The 14,698-nt window shown below is 41.8% G+C and overlaps 1 protein-coding gene across 5 annotated transcripts in view; it reads left to right on the top strand.

Moving 5' to 3' along the window:
• Positions 1-14,698, top strand: part of ANGEL2 (angel homolog 2) — a 28,063-nt gene that overhangs the window by 7,008 nt on the left and 6,357 nt on the right. For all 5 annotated transcript variants that reach the window (XM_056568293.1, XM_056568294.1, XM_056568295.1 and 2 more), the window contains exons 4-6: positions 6,512-6,581; positions 9,480-9,901; positions 12,754-12,877. In XM_056568293.1, the coding sequence (XP_056424268.1) occupies positions 6,512-6,581; positions 9,480-9,901; positions 12,754-12,877 (616 nt within the window). The remainder of the gene's footprint in view (positions 1-6,511; positions 6,582-9,479; positions 9,902-12,753; positions 12,878-14,698) is intronic.

Genomic DNA, 14,698 nt, shown 5'->3' with positions numbered 1-14,698 from the left:
ACTAACCCTGGGTCATGTGATCACTTCCGCATACTACTGCACTGAAAGCGTCGCCCGTTGTCCTGGTTACCACCTGTGCTGATCAGCCCTGGTGTAAAGCAGAAAACAGGCGCAGCGGATGTTATAAAGATATATGCCAGACCTGAATACAAGTCATTCCATAAAGGCTTGTGATGTATACTTATTATTAACCGAAGTTATGCTTAGAATATGTCCCTTTCTTGAATATAATATGGTATTATAGAATTTGAATTGGTTCAGTGTGCATGCATGTCGGTTCCCCTCTCCAACAGTTTGATGTGTAATTGAGAGAGAGTCCCCCTATACAGTTGGTGGGTGACTCTGTCTCAACACACATTTTCTTTATTTCTTTATTTTTTCCAAATCTCTTTCCTTTTTTATTTCCTTTTTTTATACTTTGTCTTTTTATTATTTCTTTTTTATTCATATACCATCAATGGACAACCCAGACCACATTGAGTGTGACTGATGCTGCTATGATAGCAGAGAAGCTCCAATCAAGATGTAGGTGGGTAGACGGAGACATGTTGGGACCCTACAATCCCAATGTCACTGTCCCCCGGTGACAGACATCCCTTTGGAGATCAGAGATGACTCTGAGGGATGAAAGTCCTACATAAGAGGAGTGGTTCTGAGATGTAAATGTAAGGTGTGTCTGGGTATAAAATTGTCCTAAAAAAGAAGGGATCCTTATAAATAAGGAGTGATATTTATTTATATAAAAAAAAAAATTTTCATTTTTTTATTTATTTATTTTTCTTTATGTATTTTTTTATTATAAAAATTTAATTTTTAAATTTTTATTTATTTATTTTTTATTTATTTTTTTATTATTTTTTATATATTTTTTTTTACTTATTAATAATTTTTTTATATATATTCTTTATTTTCTTTATCCAATACCCTTGTTGGTTAACGAACTGACCTTCATGCACTATTTATATAGATTCGGTTAATAATAAGTATACATCACAAGCTTTTATGGAATAACTTGTATTCAGGTCTGGCATATATCTTTATAACATCCGCTGCGCCTGTTTTCTGCTTTACACCAGGGCTGATCAGCACAGGTGGTAACCAGGACAACGGACGACGCTTTCAGTGCAGTAGTATGCGGAAGTGATCACATGACCCAGGGTTAGTCACGTGACTTGTTCGCGCAACAGCTCTGGACTGGGACCGCTTCTTGCACAGGCGCAGTGGTGTTTTCACCTACGCCACTGGACGCCATTAAACAAGTACAGAGCGGGTAAGAGTCAAACTCCCCATTTCATTATATTATATACATATAATTATATCATACAGCTGCTATGTATCAACATAATGTTAGTGGAGCATTCAATTTCGAGCGCTGCTATGTTTTAAAACACTTATATGCACTAATATGCACTAATTTGCACTTTAATATATGAAATATGCACTGAAGATCTATGATATATACACAATGGAAGATGTATGTACACACTATTTATAAAATTTTAATGTTTTTATGTAATGAGCACTTAATTGAAATTTGTATGATATTTAATGCACATGGGTATTTAAACCCCCTACTGATGTGTGACACTAAGCTTGAAAATGGCTCCATAGGAGCAGAAACGTTGCTTGTACTGATGTGACAGGAATAAATCAACACTTTTTTCACCGTTCTTTGGAGTGCTGCGTTATTGTTGGAATATATATATATATATATATATATATATATATATATATACACATACATACATATACACCAACTGGCTCCAGAAAGTTAAACAGATTTTTAGATTACTTCTATTAAAAAATCTTAATCCTTCCAGTTCTTATCAGCTGCTGAAGTGGAGTCGTTCTTTTCTGTCTGACCACAGTGCTCTCTGCTGACACGTCTGTCTGTCTCAAGAACTGTCCAGGGTAGGAGCAAATCCCCATAGTAAACCTATCCTACTCTGGACAGTTCTTGAGACAGACAGATGTGTCAGCAGAGAGCACTGTGGTCAGACAGAAAAGAACGACTCCACTTCAGCAGCTGATAAGTACTGGAAGGATTAAGATTATTATTATTATTATTTTTTTTTTATAGAAGTAATTTACAAATCTATTCAACTTTCTGCAACCATGGAATACCCCTTTAATAGAGGTCAGGAAGGGGGGGGGTGATACTTTTCTCTATTAACGTATTGTAAAGCTTCTTCAAAGAGAGGAGTTTAAAGGGGTTATCCAGGAAAAAACTTATTTTTATATCTATCAACTGGCTCCAGAAAGTTAAACAGATTTGTAAATTACTTCTATTAAAAAATCTTCATCCTTTCAGTACTTATGAGCTTCTGAAGTTGAGTGAGTTGTTCTTTTCTGTCTAAGTGCTCTCTGATGACACGTGTCTCGGGAACCGCCCAGTTTAGAAGCAAATCCCCCATAGCAAACCTATTCTACTCTGTGCAGTTCCCGAGACAAGCAGAGATGTCAGCAGAGAGCACTGTTGTCAGACAGAAAACAATAACCCAACTTCAGTAGCTGATAATTATTGAAAGGATTAAGATTTTTTTAATAGAAGTAATTTAAAAATCTGTTTAACTTTCTAGACCCAGTTGATATATAAAAAAAAGTTTTTTCCTGGAATACCCCTTTAAGTATTTCTAGGTGTTACAATGTTACAAGGTCAGTTCATTGCTGTCAATGACCATTATGTACAGCTTTCTATGCCCTGTGGTGGCCCGTTAGGGGAATTGAACACTTTCTGCTGGGTTCCTCAGCAGCTGATCGCTAGGGGAACATGTCCAGAGACCCTTTAAACTTAAAAAAAATAAAAAATAAAAATTTAAAATGACGTCTTTGGGGCATGACAAAAGTTTTTATCAAACCTATAGGGAAAGTAAAAAACATAGCGACCGAAGGACAGAATCTCGTGTGTTACGATTGGACAATCACCTTACTCATTGGTCTGTACAGAAAAATTGTTAGTGGTCAAGATGGCCGCACACCTCAAAGGAAAAAATGCACATAAATTGACCAGGCCAATTTTAGTTTTTGCACTTAAATTTTTTTTTTCTCCTCCCCTTCTAAAAATCAGAAGACTTTGAATGTTGCACCTACAGATCCATATAAGGACTTGTGTTTTGCATTACCAGTTCTACTTTGTAATGACATCAGTCATTTCATAACAAAATGTATAACAATAATCTACTGCGCTTTCCAAAAAATATTATTTATTGGGGAAATTAAAAAGAAAACCTCAATTTAGCAAATTTTGGAAGGTTTTTGTTTTCACGCTGTACAATTTACGGTAAAAATGACATGTGTTCTTTATTCTGTGGGTCAATACGATTAAAATTATTATACCCATTTTATGATTTTTTTTTTTTTTATATAATTGTACCGCTTTAAAAAAAAAAATCGCAAACTATTTTAACAAAATTAGTATGTTTGAAATTGCCCTATTTTGACCACCTATAACTTTCTAATTGTTTTCTTATACGGGGTGGTTTGAGGGCTCCTTTTTTGTGCCGTGATCTAAATTTATTATTGATACCACATTTTTTAATACATTTTATTCCAAAAAAATAAAATGTTCTGAAAAAGCAGCAATTTTGGACGGTTTGTCGTTTTTTTATGCTTTTGGGGGGGAAAACTTTATTTTTATTTTTTTTACACTTTTTGTGTTCCCATAGGGAACTATTTATAGCAAACCTTTGATTGCTAATACTGTTCAGTGCTATGTATAGGACATAGCACTAATCCGTATTATCGGTGATCTTCTGCTCTGCTCAGACCAGAGCAGAAGACCCCGGGAGACGGCCGGAGCCAGGTGAGGGGACCTCCAGCTGCCATGCTGGATGATTGGATCCCCGCGGCAGTGCTGCGCGTGATCCGATCATCCATTTAAAGTACCACACTGCCGCAGATGCTGTGAACGGTATTGATCACGGCATCTGCGGGGTTAATGGTGGAAATCGGCGCAATCGCTCAGGTCCGCCATTACCGTCCATTCTCCGGCTGCTATCACATGACACGAGCACCGGTCCAGTGCTCGCAGTCTTGTCCATGACGTAAATGTACATCATGGTGCAATAAGTAACATCGCACCATGACGTACATTTATGTCCATTGTCGTTAAGGGGTTAAAGTCATCTTCTGACCCCTAATAACGGGGCGGTATGAGGGCTTATTTTTTGCGCCATGGTCTGTACTTTTTATCGGTACCGTTTTAATTTTGATGGGGCTTTTTGATCGCTTTTTTTTTTTATTTTTATGGTAAACGAAGTGATCCAAAAATACACAATTTTGTTCTTTGGTATTTTTTTACGTGTACACAATCGACCGTGCGGTTTAGCTAACCTTATATTTTAATAGTTCAGACATTTACGCAGGCGGCGGTACCACATATGGTTGTTTATTTTTTATTACATTATTTAATAAAAAAAAAAAAAAAAATAGGAAAATGGGGGGTGACTGACACTTTTATTATGGAAGGGGTTAATTCACTTTTATCCCCGCACTTTAGACGTGGCTTCTAAAGGGTTATTCTTCGGCTGTGGCCGGCATTAACCGTGGGTCCTGGCTGCTCACAGCAATTGGGACCCACCAGGTTTGAGTCATTCTCCGCTTGTAAGAACGGTTTAAACCCAGTAAACTAGACCAGGGCGTAAAGGTATGCCCTCTGTCCTTAAAGGGGTACTCTGGCCCTGAGACATCTTATCCCCCCCATCCAAAGGATAGGTGATAAGATGTCTCACCGCGGTGGTCCCGCCACTGGGGACTCCCGCAATCTTGTATTCGCCACCCACCTGTTTGAGCTGCACGCCGCGGTGCCAGCTCACAAACAGCCGGGTGGCGACTACGGGGCCTGAGTATCGTGATGTCACGACTCCGCCCCCGTGTGACGTCACCCCGCTCCCGCTATGGGAGGGGGCGTGATGGCTGAGTAGTGGAGTACCCCCCTTTAAGTTCCAGGGCGCGAGCAATATGCCCTTCATCCTGGAGCGGTTAAAGCTGTGGATGAAGCTGCTGAGCCCAGAAGGTCACAGGATGGGGGCAACCCAACCTGTATAGGTGCAGTGTTCCGATATGAAAAAAAGACCTTTTGATGAACATTGTCCTACTTGTTATCAGTGTATTTTAATAATATCCATGATTTGTAGATTTCTTTCTATCACACCGGATCTAGCAGCGCCTGTTTATTGAAAGGTCTTTTTTCCATACCAGAACACTGCAAAGGTTTTATTGGTCTGGGTTTGAGTGTTCAGACAGATCACTTAAGTAAGCAGGGAGAGAAGTGGGCACTTAAAGGGGTACTCCACTTCTCTCCACCTTTTTTTTTTTTTTTTTTTTTTTATCAACTGGTGACAGAAAGTAAAACAAATTTGTAAACTACTTCTATATTTAAAAATCTTAATCCTTCCAGTACTTATCAGCTGTTCTATGCTACAGAGGAAGTTATGTAGTTCTTTCCATTCTGACCACAGTGCTCTCTGCTGACACCTCTGTCCGTGTCAGGAACTGTCCAGAGCAGGAGAGGTTTGCTATGAGGATTTGCTCCTACTCTAGACCAGTGTTTCCCAACCAGGGTGCCTCCCAGATGTTGCAAAACTACAACTCCCAGCATGCCCGGACAGCCTTTGGCTGTCCGGGCATGCTGGGAGTTGTAGTTTTGCAACAGCTAGAGGCACCCTGGTTGGGAAACACTACTCTAGACGGTTCCTGACACGGAGAGAGGTGTCGGCAGAGAGCTCTGTGGTCAGACTGGAAAGAACTACACAACTTCCTCTAGAGCATACAGTAGCTGATAAGTACTGGAAGGATTAAGATTTATAAATAGACATAATTTTTAAATCTGTAGAGTTTTCTGGCACCAGTTTATTTGAATTTTTTTTTATTTTTTTTTCCTCCGAGTACCTCTTTAAGCCCTTACCAGGCATACACAGTTAAAGGGGTACTCTGGTGGAAAACATTATTTTTTATATGAACTGGTGCCAGAAAGTTAAACTCTATTAAAAAATCTGAATCCTTTTAGTACTTTTTAGCAGCTGTATGCTACAGAGGAAATTCTTTTCTTTCTGAATTTCTTTTTTGTCTTGTCCACAGTGCTCTCTGCTGACACCTGATGCCCATATCAGGAACTGTCCAAAGTAGCATAGGTTTGCTATGGGGATTTTCTCCTGCTCTGGACAGTTCCTGATACGGGCATCAGGTGTCAGCAGAGAGCACTGTGGACAAGACAAAATAAAAAATAAAAATAAAGATTTTACTCTGTAGCACACAGCTGCTAAAAAGTACTGAAAGGATTAAGATTTTTTAAATAGAAGTTATTTACAAATCTGTTTAACTTTCTGGCACCAGTTAATAAAAAAAAAAAAAAAGTTTGCCACCGGAGTACCCCTTTAAGTATCCATTGATGTAAAGGATTTACCCTGTTCTAACCTCCAGTCTATGAACAACATTTGCCAGCTCTAATGATGCCCCTTTAAAGCCCGTGCACATTGTGCAGCCTCCATCTGTAAAGCTTTTTCTGTTTTAGATTCTTTGTTTACAAGAAGTTCAAGAAGATCACTATCAAGAACAGATCAAGCCCCGTTTGGAAGCCCTTGGTAGGCAGCACTCCTGTCCTTGTGTTTTTATTAATTAATTTATTTTTATTGTTTTTTTTCCCTTTTGTTAGTGTTTCTGTACTTAGAATACTGGAGCATACAGCAGCTGATAAGTACTGGAAGGATTAAAGGGGGTATTCCATGCAAAACCTTTTTTTATATATATCAACTGGCTCCGGAAAGTTAAACAGATTTGTAAATTACTTCTATTAAAAAATCTTAATCCTTCCAATACTTATTAGCTTCTGAAAGTTTTCTGTCTAACTGTTCAATGATGATGTCACGTCCCGGGAGCTGTGCATGATGGGAGAATATCCCCATAGGAACTGCACAGCTCCTGGGATGTGAGTCATCAGAGAGCAGTTAGACAGAAAACAACTCAACTTCATAAGCTAATAACTATTGGAAGGATTAAGATTTTTTAATAGAAGTAATTTACAAATCTGTTTAACTTTCCGGAGCCAGTTGAGATATATATTATATATATATATATATATATATATATATATATATATATAATATATAGTTTTGGCCTGGAATACCCCTTTAAGATTTATAAATAGACATAGTTTACAAATCTATATAACTTTCTGGCACCAGTTTATTAGAATTTTTTTTTCCCTCTAGAGAACCCCTTTTAAGCCCTAACCAGGCATACACAGTTAAAGGAGTACTCCGGTGGAAAACTTGATTTAAAAAAAAAAAAAAATCTGTACTTAGAGAACTGGAGCATACAGCAGCTGATAAGTACTGGTAGGGTTAAGATTTATAAATAGACATAATTTACAAATCTATAACGAATGGAAGAAATAATTTTGTTAATGAAAAGATTAGGGAAAGAGGGGAGGCTTTCTGCATTAGATTTTCCTAGAAATGGCGCCATTTTTGGACACAGGCTGTGTATTGCAGTTTAGCTCTATTTGCAAGTCAATGGGACTTCCAGCAAATCCGTATCCTGATCGGGCTACGAAGTTGCTTGGAGATAAGGTATCCTGCTGCCGAAGTGCGGTTGGAGTTCCGATTTAATGGATGGCGCACTGGTTGCAACCTCTGACCAAGATTGGCGCTATTTCTAAAGAAATAAAAGCAAATAATTGTTTGGAATCTCTGAGCACTCTTAGGGTTGGGCAGTGTTTTCCCAACCAGGGTGCCTCCAGGTGTTGCAAAACTACAACTCCCAGCATGCCTGGACAGCCAAAGGCTGTCCAGGCATGCTGGGAGTTGTAGTTTTGCAACACCTGGAGGCACCCTGGTTGGGAAACACTGGGGTAGGGTCACACGTAGTTTACGCTGCAGATCTACCCATGACCGACCCTAGAGTGCGCCCCCTGCCTGTGCCCGCTTGTAGCAGCAATCTGCCTGTACGAGCACACACAGGGATCTGCGCGACTGTAGTACGTTGCGTGCGCATACGCAGCTTAGTCTCTGATCTCGCGGCTTCTCTCTGCCTAACACAGGGAGCAGAGGGGCGGGCGCGATGTCTTTGAGTAAAAACTACGCATGCGCAGTTTACTACAGTCGCGCAGATCCCTGTGTGCTCGTAGAGGCGGATTGCTGCTACAAGCGGGCACAGGCAGGGGGCGCACTCCAGGGTCAGTCATCGGCAGATCCGCAGCGTAACATACACTGCGGGTCCATTACGTGTGACCCTACCCTTAAAGGGGTACTCCAGTGGAATTTTTTTTTTTTTTTTATTATTTATTTTTAAATCAACTGGTGCCAGAAAGTTAAACAGATTTGTAAATGACTTCTATAAAAAAAAATCTTAATCCTGCCAGTACTTATTAGCTGCTGAATATTACAGAAGAAATTATTTTCTTTTTGGAACACAGAGCTCTCTTCTGACATCACGAGCACAGTGCTCTCTGCTGACATCTCTGTCCATTTTAAGAACTGTCCAGTGTAGGAGAAAATCTCCATAGAAAACCTATGCTGCTCTGGACAGTTCCTAAAATGGACAGCAGAGGTCAGCAGAGAGCACTGTGATCGTGATGTCAGCAGAGAGCTCTGTGTTCCAAAAAGAAAATTATTTCCTCTGTAGTATTCAGCAGCTAATAAGTACTGGAAGGATTAAGATTTTATTTAATTATTTTTTTAATAGAAGTCATTTACAAATCTGTTTAACTTTCTGGCACCAGTTGATAAAAAAATAAAAAATAAAATAAAAAAAATAAATAAAATAAATATATAAATATATATATTTTTTTATTTTTTTTATTTTATCAACTGGTGCCTATATATATATATATATATATATATATATATATATATATATATATATATATATATATATATATATATATATATATATATATATATATATATATTATATTATATTATATTATATTATATTATATATATATATATATATATATATATATATATATATATATATATATATATATATATATATTATTATATATTATATATATATAAAAATAATATTATATTCTCTACCGGAGTACCCCTTTAAAGTGAAACTGACAAGGCTGTTCACCCACATATACTGCGTTTATAGTCATGTAATCATGGTAAATGTTGGAAGCAGCATAAGGATTCCATAGCAGTGGGGAAATAGGAGTCAACATGGCTGAAACCGAGGCCTACCACATTAGCTAAAAAAGGTAAGCACAAGGCATACACAAGAACCTGTTATTCTAGAATAGCCTATGCTGCACTATAGAAGCAATAAAAAAAAATTATAAAAAATGTATGAAAAATTCCTGGACAGCATAAATATATCCCACCCCCTAAAATTCGCTTTTATAACCAAACAATCCGTGTTTTATTTATTTATTTTTGAATTTTTTTTAATGATTATTTTATTACGTATTGTTGTAGAAAACTATACTGTGGTCTGTGTTGTGGTGATTTTTATTTTAATTACCGGTCTTCCAGGATACACATGTGCCTTCAAAGCCCGCACCGGGAGTAAACCAGACGGTTGCGCCATTTGCTTCAAGTCTGCTAAATTTAAGCTGAAGCTAGTGAAACCCGTGGAATATTTCCGGCGCGACATCCCCCTCCTGGACCGAGACAACGTTGGTTTGGTGCTAATGTTACAACCTAAAGCCAGAGGAAGAGATGCCTCGATGATCTGCGTGGCGAACACCCACCTGCTGTACAACCCCAGGAGAGGGGACATCAAGCTCACCCAGCTGGCCATCCTCCTGGCGGAGATTACGGAGGTCGTGCAGACACCAGAGGGGGGGTTCTGTCCGATCGTCTTATGCGGGGACTTCAACTCTGTGCCGGGGTCTCCGCTTCACCAGTTTATAAAAGAAGGAGCACTTCACTATGAGGGAATGCCGATTGGGAAGGTGAGAATGGGCTGTAATGCCTAAAGCAGTGGTCTCAAACTGTGGCCCTCCAGATGTTGCAAAACTTCAACTCCCAGCATGCCCGGACAGCCAACGGCTGTCCGGGCATGCTGGGAGTTGAAGTTTTGCAACATCTGGTGGTCCACAGTTTGAGACCACTGGCCTAAAGCAGATCAGAATATGGTCATATAGCAATGCTTAAAGAGGTGCTCCGCCCCTAGACATCTTATCTCCTATCCAAAGATATCAGATCGCCGCGGTCCCGCTGCTGGGGGCCTTCGGGATTGCGGCTGCGGCACCGCGCTATCATTACTGCACAGAGCGGGTTTGCTCTGTGCGTAATGATGGGCGATACAGGGGCTCCGCCCTTCGTGACGTCACGGCCCACCCCCTCAATACAAGTCTATGGAAGGGGGTGTGGCGGTCGTCACGCCCCCTCCCATAGACCTACATTAAGGGGTGGGCCGTGGTGTCACGAGGGGCGGAGCCATGACGTCGCGCTGCTCCGTCGCGCTGCTCCGTCGCGCTGCTCCGTCGCGCTGCTCCGTCGCGCTGCTCCGTCCCCTGTATCGCCCATCATTACGCACAGAGCGAACTTTCTCTGTGCAGTAATGATAGCGTGGTGCCGCAGCGGGGATCCCAATGGCCCAAGCAGTGGGACCCCGGCGATCTGATATCTTATCCCCCTAGGCAGAGTGCCTCTTTAAAGGGGTATTCTAACTAGAGATGAGCGAACTTACAGTAAATTCGATTCGTCACGAACTTCTCGGCTCGGCAGTTGATGACTTATCCTGCATAAATTAGTTCAGCTTTCAGGTGCTCCGGTGGGCTGGAAAAGGTGGATACAGTCCTAGGAAAGAGTCTCCTAGGACTGTATCCACCTTTTCCAGCCCACCGGAGCACCGGAAAGCTGAACTAATTTATGCAGGAAAAGTCATCAACTGCCGAGCCGAGAAGTTCGTGACGAATCAAATTTACTGTAAGTTCGCTCATCTCTAATTCTAACTTTCTGGCTCCAGTCAATTAGACATTTTTTTTTTTTTTTAAACAGATTTGTAATTTACTTCTGTTTAAAAAAATCTTAAAGGAGAAGTCCCATGTAGAAAAAGTATTGTGTTTTAAATGCAGAAGCAAAAGTTATATCACTTTGTAAATCACTGACTTCACCCATCTTGTAAGTAAAACCTGTTTTTTTAGCTTCTTTGTTCAGAGAGGAAGTTCAGCAGCTCCCTGTTCTGATGACTTGCGACCCCCCCCATTGAGCTGCATTATGCTGGGGGCCGTGATGTCACAATTTCCCATAGTTATGCAGCTTAGCCAGCTCTGTGCACGGCCAGGGAACCTCCCATGTGCAGCTTCAGCCAATCATAGTAGCCCCAGTGAGCTGAGCTCACGTGTCTTCATCTCCTCGGCAGGGAAGCATCTGACAGCCAGCTCAGTGTTTATAACAGCAAGAACAATGTCCCAATGTCCCGAGAAGAAGCAGAGGGGGAGGGGGAGATCCATGCTTTGCCCTGCACTGATCACAATCTGACAGCAGGTCAGTCTGAAAGAACCATGTCCTAAGAATAGAAGCAGGGGGAGGGGAAACACTGAGCCTGCTGTTAGGAAAGTGATCAGTGTCTAGGTCAGTGTAGCCCAACCAGGGTGCCTCCAGCTGTTGCAAAACTAAAACTCCCAGGCATGCAGGGAGTTGTAGTTTCACAACAGCTGGAGGCACCCTGGTTAGGAAGCACTGGTCTAGGCTGGGCTACTTCTATGATGAACTGAAAGGCATTATGGGAGACAGGAAGTCAGGGACCTCCATGGACCAGGAAGTACCGATCTTTCAGAGGGGATTGCAGGAGAAGGGAGAGGGTGAGATACATGAGGAGCAGATTGTCAGAATGATGAGCTGAGGCACTTTCACATGATATTAAAAAAAATTTGTGACTTGGTCCATGATACTTCTTCTTTAAGTACTGGAAGGATTATCAGCTGCTGTATGCTCCAGAGGAAGTTCTTTTCGTTTTGAATTTCTTTTCTGTCTGACCACCGTGCTCTCTGCTGACACCACTGTCCAGGTCAGGAACTTTCCAGAGTACAAGCTAATCACCCATAGCAAACCTATCTTGCTCTGGACAGTTCCTGACACGGACAGAGGTGTCAGCAGAGAGCACAGTGATCAGACTGGAAAGAAATGCACAACTTCCTCAGCGGCTGATAAGAACTGGAAGGATTTAAGATTTTTAATAGAAGTAATTTACAAATCTGTTTAACTTTCTGGAGCCAGTTTATACGAAAAAATGTTTTTACTTTCCATCGGAGTACCCCTTTTAATGGGTTTTTATATTGCAGCACCCACAAGGGAGGGCAGAAATGGTGTTTGATAACACTTGGCTATAGACTTTTAATGGAGTAGCAGGGTGCATTACTTTGTGTCGCTCCATTCACACTCATCCTAGCGTCGTCTTATTGCTGGAGGAGACCAGTGGTTGGACCCCGACTACTCTAGCATCTATTGCCTGTCTAGTAGATGGGTGATACATTTTCATTGCTGAATACTCCTATTCACCTATTCATTGTTAGCATTCTGAACACTGAGAACCTGACCATCCGCTATAACAGGTTTCCAAACTGTGGCGCTCAAGTTGTTGCAAAACTACAACTCCCAGCATGCAACGGCCTGTGAAACTTAATTCGGAAAAAGAACTTAGAATATATATATATATATATATATATATATATATATATATTCTAAGTTCTTTTTCCGAATTAAGTTTCACAGGCCGTTGCATGCTGGGAGTTGTAGTTTTATTTATTTATTATTATTATTATTATTATTATTAATACATTTTTTTTTTTTTATATAGGTATCGGGCCAAGAGAAGTACCCAAGAGGACAAAGGATTCTGTCTAATCCAATATGGCCGAGAAGCTTGGGCATTAACCAGAAATGCGTGTATAAATCTCCGGAAACAAATCAGGAGCGGCTAGGTATAATGACGAGGATAGCACGTGACTAAGCCACATTCACTTTGGTTGCAAGTTTTTTATCCTGACATCTTCAGACAATAGTTTAAAACTTACCTGTCAATAAAAAACTTTTCACATGTCTTAGGGACATGTTGCACGTTCTTATCGGTCGAGGACTGAGTGCTAAAGGGGGTACTCCACCGCTAGACCTCTCATCCCCAAAGGATAGGGGATAATATGTCTGACCGCCTCGTGACGTCACGCCACGTCCCCTCCCATAGACCTGCATGGAGGGGGCGTGGTGTGACGTCAGGGCCACTGGCGCTGGAACCCAGCGTTTGTTTAGAATGCAGGGTGCTGCACGGAGAACGCAGGGGGGGGGGGCCTGCAATCAGACACCTCATCCAAAGGATCGGGGATACAAAGTCTAGCGGTGGAGTACCCCTTCTCTCCACTCTGCGTATGAGACCATAGGCTTGCATTATCAGTCCTTCTAGGTCATGTGACACGGAGAGAATGTGTTAAGCGCGCACCTCTCCCATCTTGTGATAGGCCGGAGTCTCAACGCTCAGACCCCGACTGATCAAAACTTTTCATATGTCTCTACGAGTACAGAGATAGTTGCACCTAATACTACTCAAAAAAATATAGGGAACACTTAAACAACACAATGTAACTCCAAGTAAGAAGAACACTGATTGTCAATCAATTTCACATGCTGTTGTGCAAATGGAACAGACAACATGTGGAAATTATAGGCAATTAGTTAGACACCCCCCAATAAAGGAATGGTTCTGCAGGTGGTGACCACAGACCACTTCTCAGTTGCTATGCTTCCTGGCTGATGTTTTGGTCACTTTTGAATGCTGGTGGTGCTTTCACTCAAGTGGTAGCATGAGACTGAGTCTACAACCCCCACAAGTGGCTCAGGTAGTGCAGCTCATCCAGGATGGCACATCAATGCGAGCTGTGGCAAGAAGGTTTGCTGTGTCTGTCAGCGTAGTGTCCAGAGCATGGAGGCGCCACCAGGAGACAGGCCAGTACTTCAGGAGACGTGGAGGAGGCCGTAGGAGGGCAACAACCCAGCAGCAGGACCGCTACCTTTGTCTCTGTGCAAGGAGGAGCAGGGGGAGCACTGCCAGAGCCCTGCAAAATGACCTCCAGCAGGCCACAAATGTGCATGTGTCCACTCAAGTGGTCAGAAACAGAATCCATGAGGGCCCGAGAACACAAAGATTGGCAAATTCGCCACTGGCGCCCTGTGCTCTTCACAGATGAAAGCAGGTTCACACTGAGCACATGTGACAGAGGCTGGAGATTCTGTGGAGAACGTTCTGCTGCCTGCAACATCCTCCAGCATGACCGGTTTGGTGGTGGGTCAGTGATAGTGTGGGGTGGCATTTCTTTGGGGGGCCTCACAGTCCACCATGTGCTTGCCAGAGGTAGCCTGACTGCCATTAGGTACCGAGATGAGACCCTCAGACCCCTTGTGAGACCATATACTGGTGCGGTTGGCCCTGGGTTCCTCCTGATACAAGACAATGCTAGACCTCATGTGGCTGGAGTGTGTCAGCAGTTCCTACAAGAGGAAGGCATTGATGCTATGGACTGGCTCGCCTGTTCCCCAGACCTGAATCCGATTGAGCACATCTGGGACATCATGTCTCGCTCCATCCACCACCTCATCAGGAGCATGCCCAGGCATTGTAGGGAGGTCATACCGGCACGTGGAGGCCACACACACTACTGAGCCTCATTGTGACTTGTTTTAAGGACATTACATAAAGTTGGATCAGCCTGTAGTGGGGTTTCCACTGTGATGTTGAGTGTGACTCCATATCC

Source organism: Hyla sarda, chromosome 3 (genome assembly GCF_029499605.1).
Source record: "Hyla sarda isolate aHylSar1 chromosome 3, aHylSar1.hap1, whole genome shotgun sequence".
NCBI lineage: Eukaryota > Metazoa > Chordata > Amphibia > Anura > Hylidae > Hyla > Hyla sarda.
The sequence above is the reverse complement of the archived record's forward strand: the minus strand, read 5'-3'. Positions and strand labels throughout refer to the sequence as shown.